This window comes from Oreochromis niloticus, linkage group LG12, assembly GCF_001858045.2.
Source record: "Oreochromis niloticus isolate F11D_XX linkage group LG12, O_niloticus_UMD_NMBU, whole genome shotgun sequence".
Classification (NCBI taxonomy): Eukaryota; Metazoa; Chordata; class Actinopteri; order Cichliformes; family Cichlidae; genus Oreochromis; species Oreochromis niloticus.
Window position 1 is genome coordinate 29282288 of NC_031977.2, and position 9444 is coordinate 29291731.

General features: G+C 38.9%; 3 protein-coding genes across 3 annotated transcripts in view; 1 reads left to right on the forward strand and 2 right to left on the reverse strand.

Moving 5' to 3' along the window:
• Positions 1 to 2391, forward strand: part of col27a1b (collagen, type XXVII, alpha 1b) — a 66292-nt gene extending 63901 nt beyond the window's left edge. Inside the window, exon 62 of the mRNA XM_005473605.4 lies at positions 552 to 2391. Coding sequence (XP_005473662.1) covers positions 552 to 698 — 147 coding nt within the window. The 3' untranslated portion in view covers positions 699 to 2391. The remainder of the gene's footprint in view (positions 1 to 551) is intronic.
• zgc:101858 (3-oxoacyl-[acyl-carrier-protein] reductase FabG) lies at positions 2249 to 6584 on the reverse strand. The gene is made up of 8 exons (XM_003454181.3): positions 6491 to 6584; positions 6080 to 6250; positions 4613 to 4791; positions 3683 to 3776; positions 3499 to 3568; positions 3367 to 3403; positions 2666 to 2729; positions 2249 to 2503 (listed from the first exon to the last, which is right to left on the reverse strand). The coding sequence occupies exons 1-8, from the start codon at positions 6512 to 6514 to the stop codon at positions 2345 to 2347; spliced, it is 798 nt and encodes a 265-aa protein (XP_003454229.1). The 5' UTR covers positions 6515 to 6584; the 3' UTR covers positions 2249 to 2344.
• A 499-nt stretch (positions 6585 to 7083) lies between these two features.
• On the reverse strand, positions 7084 to 9422 carry ppil3 (peptidylprolyl isomerase (cyclophilin)-like 3). The gene is made up of 6 exons (XM_003454180.4): positions 9330 to 9422; positions 9034 to 9108; positions 8155 to 8248; positions 7993 to 8060; positions 7788 to 7906; positions 7084 to 7678 (listed from the first exon to the last, which is right to left on the reverse strand). Exons 1-6 carry the CDS (start codon positions 9330 to 9332, stop codon positions 7552 to 7554), a joined length of 486 nt encoding a protein of 161 aa, XP_003454228.1. The 5' UTR covers positions 9333 to 9422; the 3' UTR covers positions 7084 to 7551.
• Positions 9423 to 9444: the final 22 nt, after the last annotated feature.

Sequence of the window (9444 nt, forward strand, 5' to 3'; positions counted from 1 at the left end):
GATGTTTTAACAGCCAGTTGGCTGTTTCCTCAGTTTTACAGAGATACTGGTTAACCAAGTTTTTTGTTTAGTTTTTTTCTTTAAGCCTTCATGCTTCACAAAGCTAATCACCTTTTCACCCTAGCTCCATTCTTCAATATTCAACCTAATATTATGGGTGTTAATGCAGTTTGGTTTGATGTGCTCACAGCATCAAAAAAAGGAATGCAGCATTAGCCTTCTTTCCATAAATGCTGTCCCGGTTACTTTGGATAATCCACAAAACTCTTTGTCAGTAGTTTCTGGAAGGAGCATTTCTTTGGTAGAAAGTCATTCCAATTAAAATTATTCCCAGTGACGTCTGAGGATTATCGAGAATAGACTGCTTTTTCAGTGAGAGGCCCAGTTAAATTCCATTTGCCTCTTTTTGCACTGGTTTTGAAGACAGTGATGGATATCTGAAAACGAGCTGATAAAATTGTGTCAATATAGAAATAACACCAGAAGACGGAAAACTGACTCATGCGATTTTGTGATTATGTCCCATAACACTATGCAAATCTGGCTTTCAGATCAAGGATGGGCGCTGGCATCAGACGCATTTTATCTTCCAGAGCCAGGATCCAAACTTACTCCCCATAGTGGATGTGCACAACCTCCCAACTGCAGAGCCCGGGGCACACTATCACCTAGAGGTTGGACCTGTGTGCTTCTTATAAATAACTGTGGCACGCTCCTAAAAGCAGTGACTTCATGGAAGATTTTGGATGAGGGAGAACAGCACTTCAGTGATTTGCAAAAAAGAAAAAAACACAAAAAAAACAACCTCCCATTTTTTTTCTCCCCAAAATATGCTTGGACTGCAGAAACAGGAGGGGCGCCAGATAAAGAAGGCCCATTGGAATCGCAGAGATAAGACTTCTGGCACTAATCAGCATATGCAACACAATAAGCTCCTTTTGTTAGAGACTTGTTTGTGTGACACAAGACCTGGATGCCCCTTTTGGAAGGAAGTATTATGAACGTCTCATTTCTGTCATATCTCAGACCATGGTGTATCATAGTTTATTCACGGTCTGACTTGTATGGAAATACAGAACAGTTCAAATTCAGTTACTCCTTCTTTCAATGTTTAAGTATTATTTAAACATGTATATGTACTGTATATTGTAAGATAAAGTGCAATAGTTATTGTTACACAGCCTTTAAGGATACACGGTATAAATGTCATATCACTCATTCAGGTATAGTGTGCTTCAGGCACACACACACAGTCTCCAGGTAAGTCTTTTTGAGCCTCTATTAACTGTCCAGTGCTACGAGACACCACATTTATGCGGATATCTTCACACAAATAACTGCTGTGTGGTGCCTTAAATGTCAAGGTGGAGCAAAGATTTCTCGTGTGAACTGAAAAAAAAAGTGTCAAGATGCTACCTCGTTCTGTTCCTCCCATCCTGCAGCAAAACAAGTCGTTGCCCGATATGATCTGGGATGACACAGAGGTGACACCTGGTGCTGCCGCAGTCGACACGCGTATGATAAACTCTTGTCAGCAAAGCTATGTCTGTGCTTTTAAAGGGAAGACTGTTACGTATACATACAGGCCAAATTTCTTAAATTATATTTTCAAGGTATTAACATTTTCAATATTCTTTGTATGAGTCTGACAAAATAATTTAAGTTTGTCAAAATGTAAATGTATAGCTATGCAACATTTATTATCAGTGGATTCTATTTAAAGATTATTTAAAATCTTCAAACTAGGCACCATTTTAGGATTGTATTTTATTTTTTTGTCATTTGGAGGTTTAAAGGTTCTTACTGAAATATGCAATAATGATAACAACTCAGAGGATTTTTTTGTTTTTACACTATACAACTCTTAACTACCATTGTACACAAGCTAACAGTGTTTTGGTCCGAACAGACATTTAAGTCTAACGCCTCGATAGGTAATTCAATAAAAAGTCTGAAAGCTTTGTTGATAAGTAGCTTTCCAAGTTTTTCTTCAAAGAAAATTTTCAAACGCAACAAAATAAATGCATTTAAACTGCCTGTTTGTGACACTTTAGTTTCCTTTTGTTCATTTCACACCTGGAAATTTGATGTCGTGCCAGCCACTACTACCATTGTACAGATGAAGGTAAATGGTGTCTGTGATGTCTTTTTTCTCTAGCAGCTTTCATCATCATTTAAATTTTAATGCCATTAGGGGGACTCGTTCAATGTTACTGCAGCCTTATGCAATTCAAAAACACAGACAGACTCGAGGTTTAAAAGTGTTGTATTAGCAGAGTGCTGTATGGGTGTTGATAAGACCAGATAACACCATGTATGTACAGGGTGCTGTACATACACGGTCTTATCTCGGGCACATGGCATGACGGCCGCCATCAATTGGCAGGTTGACTCCAGTAATGAAGCTGGCAGCATCAGACGCCAGGAAAGCAATGCTGTGGGCCACTTCTTCCACCTCGCCTGGTCGACCGAGGGCATGGGTCTGCTTACACTTATCAAGGAACTGGTGGTAAAAATATAAAACGATAAGAAAATAATGTATAAAGTTACATTTTTGGTTATGCTGCTAAAAAATTAAAGAAATAGATCCTCACATTTGAGATGACTTGAGTTGCATGACTGAGATTCTATACATATTTATTCAGCTGAATACAGTAAATATTACCTGGGTATACTGTTCCTCATTTAGTCCCGCTCTCTTGTGGACATCGGTGATGATCACACCAGGACTGAACAAATAAAATCAGAAATGATTTTTTTCTCCCCATCAGAGTTTTGGACAGTCAAACAGCGCAGAATTGAAAGCAGTTTTCACACATGGACTCTCGAAAAAGTTTGGAGAACCAGTTCAGGAGTTTGAAGTTGCCCCTTCTGTGTAGCACACAGCAGTAGGTAAATGGACTGATACTTATACAACACCTTTCTATTCAGTGGAGCACTCAAAGCACTTTCTACTGCAAGTTCCATCCACCCAATCACACACAAAATCACACAGTGCTTTCTAAGCACTTTCTAACAGTGGCGCACACACTCGCACTCCGATGGATGCATCAGGGGTGCCTAAGAACACTTCGGCACAAGGCTGGATGAGTCAGAGATTGATCCACTGACCATTCCAATTGGGAAATGACTTGCTGTGCCACCTGAGCCACAGCCGCCAACGGTAGTTGCTTGAGATGTCAAATTCTTTGTTTGGTTTATACCAGGGTGCTGCGTGGTTAGAGCAGGCAGGAGGCATATGATGCCCACTTTGCTTGTGCTATTTTCACTATCAGCACTTTTAATATCCGCAATCTCTGAAAATGTGAAGGGCTGCAGTGCACGTTTGAAAACCTTGTGCAACAATAACATGTTTATTGCACTTACCAGACAGAGTTCACTCTAACCTGCTTTGATGCCAGCTCTGAAATTTAAAAATGTAGTTACATGATGGTCCATTCTTATGTGCCAATGCAAAGTTTTATATTGCTGTCCACATGAAGGTAATAAAGAGCTCACCAAGTGCTATGCAACGTGTAAACTGATCAATAGCAGCCTTGGACATGCAATAGGCCAACACACCAGGGAACTACAGAGAGAAAAATTACACTTCTTTGATGATGCTTTATAACACATAGCTTCATAAAGATAGTGCATATGGATGGTGCTGTTTAAATATTGCGTCTACATGCAGAGTACCCACTGATCTCTGTCCGTTCACACTGGATACATTGACGATGGAGCCTTTGGTCTTGATCAGGTGCGGTACACAAAGTTGGGTCAGGTGGTATATAGATCTGTAATATATGAACTAAAATTACTTTTAAAAGTCTTTGAACATTAAATATGCAGTTATGATTCATTATAATAACCAGTGCTTGCCAGACTGCAAAGGTCAGTTAACATCCTGACATCTGTGATTGGCTTCACCATTGTAGTAAAAGCAGTATCTCACCAGGCCTACATTAATCAGGCTACATCCAGTCTAGACAGCTGATGAATGGTTCTATTGAGATAATGTTCCTGTCGATAATGGCAGTGTTAAATCTGTATTTGCACAGAATTCACTTTTGCTTGTGAATTCCAACCTGTTTTTACAGCACAAATAGAATTAATGTAGGACTAAATGGATCCTACATTAGAAGGATTGGCCATCCTAAGTATGTAAAAAATCTACTTCAAAAGGACACCGTGTTCTTATCAATTGTTTAACATTTTATATTTTAACACCCTTACATTTTCATACATGCAGCTTCATTGTGTCCATGGTGTGTAAAGATGGTTAAACATGCTTAATTCTACTTTTCAAGCACGCAGGCACACATTAAACAGTACTGCTAAACTGCTCACAATATAATAAAATATTAACTGTTAAACGTCATGTACAATTTAGAATATTTAAATAAAATAAATCTCATATTCAGTTGAATTCAAATGCAGCATCTTAAAAAAATACCCTCACAGTTTGACAAGTATCATTATTATATAAAGATATTCTTAATATATGAAGAGTGCCATGTAATAAATTATTTCTCTTTCCCAGTTTTATATCTAACCTCTTCTTTAATCAACAACTATATGGCTTTGTGAAACTGATACCAATACATCTCCTACATAAAGCCAGGTCTCCTACCTCACATTAACGTTCATGACCTTGTCATACTGAGCCAGGTCTGTTGTCTCGATGCTGCCCATTGCCAGTATGCCAGCACTGTTGACCAGGACATCCAGCCGGCCGAAGTGAGCGATAGTTTTCTCAACCGTGCTTTTCACAATCTCCTCATCAGTCAGGTCTCCAGGAACGAGTAGAGGCTGCATGCACACACAACCTTTCATTAAGAACTGTTTTTTAAATTATTTATAAAGGTGACAAAAATGTATGCCTTCAACACTAAAGTAACAGTAAATACAGAACAAACTGTTTTGTTAAAGGCACAAATATCGGCCTGGTCAAGTAATAACAATAGTGGCACCAGCCTTAAAAACTGCTTCTTTACACTCACCAGTCACTTTTGTTAGTTACAATGCAAATATCTAATCAGCCAGTTTCTGAACATTTAGGCATGTAGACGTGGTCGGTAGGACCTGCTGAAGTTTAAAGTGAGCATTAGAATTATCCTAGTATTTTAGAAACTGTTGATCTACTGGGGGGGGGGTTTCGCACACAACCATCTCACGGATTCACAGAGAAGGGTTGAAAAAGAGAAGATATTCAGTGGGTGGCAGTTCTCTGGGCAAAAATAACTTGCCGATGCCAGGGGCCAAAGGAGAATGGCCAGACTGCTTGGAGATGATTGTAACTCAAAGTACCAGTCATTGCAACTAAGGCATGCAGAAGAGTATTACTAAATGCAACACATCAAAACTTGAAATAGATGGACTACCACAGCAGAAGACCACACAGGGTACCACAGCGGGTGCCATTCCTGCTGCTTTGGATGGTAGGCTCAGAATTTGGCATAAACAACATGAAAGCACAGATCCAACCTGCATAGCATCAAAGGTTCAGGCTGCTGCTGAAGGTGTAATGGTGTGAGGGAAGTTTTCTTGACACACTTTGAACATGAAAATGAGTTTGCACTTTGTTCAAATGGCCCCCAAAATGACCAGAATCCAACAAATGAGCTCTGGCACTGTGGTGAAATGGGAGATTTGTAAAATGGACATGCGAGGGACAAACCTGCAGCAGCTGTGTGATGCTATCAAGTCAATATGGACCAAAATCTCCAAAATGTTTCTTGTATGTTCTTGCATCTATGCCATGAAGAATTAAAGCATTTGTGAAGGGGTCCACCCAGCTACTAGTAAGGTGTAAATTACAAAGTATACAGTAAGTAGTAGTGCGTCTCTAGTACAAGCTTGTTTTTGTAATTCTGATGTAGTTACAAACACTAAAATTGTTTAATATCTTAGTTCTGCTCATTAAATTGACCTCCTGTTGGTCATTAAATTGACCAACAGGAGGTCACAGGAGGTCGTACCAACCGCCAGAAAATGTATAAAAGTATAATATTGTTATTACAGCATCCAACTTGTGTTTATTCAACTACATTATGGAAGTGTGTGCAGATATATATATGAAGCATACTACGTTATGTACCTCGTCGGCTCCACAGTCTGTGCATTCTTTGGCTACTTTGTTGAGGTTTTCCACGTCGCGTCCGTTCAGAGCCAGCAGAGCTCCGAGTTTAGCGAACAGGACGCTCGTACCGGCTCCGATTCCCGAGCTGGCACCAGTTATCAGGGCCACTTTCCCCTTCAGAGATGACACCTACAATACACAGCAAAAAACCTCCAAGTCTTTCTCCGAGGTATCTTAACTTGCAGAAATAAGCCCGTATTTAGTTCATTTTTGTTGCCCTTATTAGCCAGGTCTCTCTTGGAAGTTAAATTTAACTCTCAATGAGAGTTTTCGCCTGGATAAAATAAATGAATAATAATAAATATATGACCAAAGTCATAAATGAGCAACCACGAAGCACTGTAAACCCACGCAAGGTAATAAACTTACTTTAAACGCATCACCTGTAGCCATGATTTCTACCAGGGTCCGCGTGACAGTTGTCCACTACTGATGACGCAATGTGACGCAATAACTCCTTTGTAGTTCAAATTAGTTCTTAGGACTACAAGATGTGAAGTGGACACTCACGAAAAATATGCTGCATGTATAACATATTCTGAAAACATGCTAAAACCAAAAGTATTTTAATTACAAAAGTTTTTTATTTTATTTTTTTTAAATACGCAACATTGGCAATTTATTACATTCCCTTTTAAGACTAAACTTGAATAAATGGAGAGGAACCTGTTAAGGAAAAAAATCATTTCAAAACTGATTTAAAACACAGACAGTGTAAAATATGGACACATCTTTCAGGTCTGAAAGGTGCAGCAAACTTCAACCTGTAGTCTTTTTAACGACGAGCAGGAGGCGACTCTTAAAGTTGCAAAAAGACTTGCGTTTACAGAGAAGTCTATGGGGAAACAATCCTCAGCTCCTTTGTTATGTAACCTCAGCAAACACTTTCCTGATAACTTTGGGTTCACCTGCTAGTTTCAGGTTAACTAAGTAAATCATAATCATTTTGTAAAATATGGTCATTTTTAGAAGCACAAACTAAGAAATATCCAGGATATTTTCACTGGTTAACAACATATCATTCACATGTCAGTGCCAAGTGTGTGGCGTCCTTTGGTCTCCTGTTTAGATCCATCTCCATCTTGTGACAGTCAGCTTCAAAAAACAACTTTGAAACACTTCAGAATGAGACTTCACTAACCAATGGGTGACATCATGGCGGTTACGTCCATATTTTATTTTTGTTTACAAAGTTCATTGTTTAAAGGAAACAAGACATCCCCCTGATTTTTATATATTTTTTACATGAAGTTGCAAAATCAGGAACTACACCGTATAAAAAGTTAAGACAATTTAACACTTTGTAGCTTTGAAGTCAGCACCCTGCCCACTGTCTGGGCATGTGAGTGGACTCTCCAGTTCTACCATTTGAAAAGTATTTTGACTTTAGCAAGGCAACAAGCATTGTATCATATGAAAGTGAAAATCTGCTATCCAGCAAAAGGATTAGCATGAATGGTCACATCCTTTATCCGAGTTTCAGTCAGTGGTCGGAACGTCTTTTCATTCACAGGCAGCTTCTCCAGCTCATCCAGTGTTTCCAAGCCGTCTATGATCCTAAATTTTAGAGGGTAAGCAGTCAGCAAATGTTTCAATTTTACCTGAGGTAACAAAGCCAGTATGCAAGCCAACAAACCTCTTTTGTTGGCTTGCATAAGATGCTTACTTTCCAAACACTGTGTACTTCATGTCCAGGTGAGGCTGTTTGGCATAGGTGAAGAAAAACTGGGAGCCATTCGTGTTGGGACCATTGTTTGCCATGGAGACCACTCCTCTTACATTATGCTGAAATCAGAAGAACGAAAAACATTCCTATGGAATGATACTTGGGCAAAACCAGCTTAAACCAACTAGCTATAGGATTTACTCACTTTTAAGTGTTCACTGAACTCATCCTCAAATTTACGCCCCCATATGCTTGTTCCTCCTTTACCGGTGCCTGGAGGTTTTAATAAGAAAACAAAGATGCAATGAACAGGAAGTTCATTTTATATATTTTTTTTGCCACTTCAAAAACAATAACATCCCCGTACCTGTAGGATCTCCGGTCTGAACCATGAAGCCCTTTATATTTCGGTGGAAGACGCAACCATTGTAGAAGCCGCTGGCACACAAAGCAAGAAAGTTCTGCAAAAAAAACACCAGCAAAATTAAATGCAAATTCGTGTATTTGTCATGTTTTTAAATTACCATTTTACAAATGTTATTATTACATTTTTTTTTTTTTTTTAAATTTGCAATCTTAAACACCTTCATCGCCCTTAAGCATTGACTATCTTTATTTATCTGACAGAATACGATCATTTCTGAGTCTAGATTGTAAAGAACTTTATCTGCCAGAGGTGACCACATCACACCTCTTTCATCTTCATTGCAGACAGTATATCTTAGAACTGAGTTTTTAAATTGAGTTTTAAGGCTCTTTGTAGTCTTGTGCCATGCTGGAAAGTAATTCTGACACATCAGGTGCACACAAATCTGAATAAAGTCTGAAATCGGGTCAGTAACCTCTTAGAAATGTCCTAAATCAGTTCAATCATTCATTTGATTTGATTTATCAATAATCATCATCATTTACACCTGCATTCAATTCAGAACTACAAATTAATCTAACTGGCATGCCTTTGGACTGTGGGAGGAATCCGAAAGACCCATGCACACACACAGGAACAACATGCAAACTTCATACAGAAAGTTCCAAAACTGCATTTGAGCGTACTCTCATACTACAACAACACAAGGTCTAAGTGGGTTAGGATAAACTCCATCCCACCTACGACCCTGAATTAGTGGAAGAAAATAAATCGAGTGCTGGATGGTCTTACTTTTTCACGTAAAGATCCATAAAATGTAAGAGTGTTAAAATAAAAGGCTTGATTGCTAGGGAGAGTTAGGTTGAGAAATACATTTACCTCACATGCCCTCGGTGTGCGCTCACAGAACAATTCAATTTTAATGTCTCCTAGATCTGAGTGAAGTGTAACAGCCTGCAAAATAGACAAGAACATCAAAAACATCACGAAAACAAGGAATTTCTCCCGAACTTCAACTTCAACTACTTGACTAGCTTAGCCTGCTATCGCAAAGAACTACATTATTACACAATGCTTTAGGTGACTCGTAGCCTGTTTAGAACCGTTATAACGTAATACTAGGAAACAACCTCCTTTTGACAAATACCGACTGTAAATGCGACAATGAAACTCACCATTTCAAATGTTGCGTCTGTGAACAAGTGTGTCGAAGAAACATGTCCGTGTGGGGATGGGTACCCAGCGGTGAATGGTTCCGCAAACAAAATTGTTGTAGTTGTCTTTATTTTA

Coding starts and splice junctions, on each gene's coding strand:
- zgc:101858 (XM_003454181.3), bottom strand. CDS start 6,514: ATGGCTACAGGTGATGCGTTTAAA. Junction 3,777..4,612: donor GTCATGAACGTTAATGTGAG/GTAGGAGACCTG, acceptor CATATATTACAG/ATCTATATACCACCTGACCC. Junction 3,569..3,682: donor GTGTGAACGGACAGAGATCA/GTGGGTACTCTG, acceptor TTCTCTCTGTAG/TTCCCTGGTGTGTTGGCCTA.
- ppil3 (XM_003454180.4), bottom strand. Junction 7,907..7,992: donor AGTTCAGTGAACACTTAAAA/GTGAGTAAATCC, acceptor TTCTGATTTCAG/CATAATGTAAGAGGAGTGGT. Junction 7,679..7,787: donor AAGTACACAGTGTTTGGAAA/GTAAGCATCTTA, acceptor TCTAAAATTTAG/GATCATAGACGGCTTGGAAA.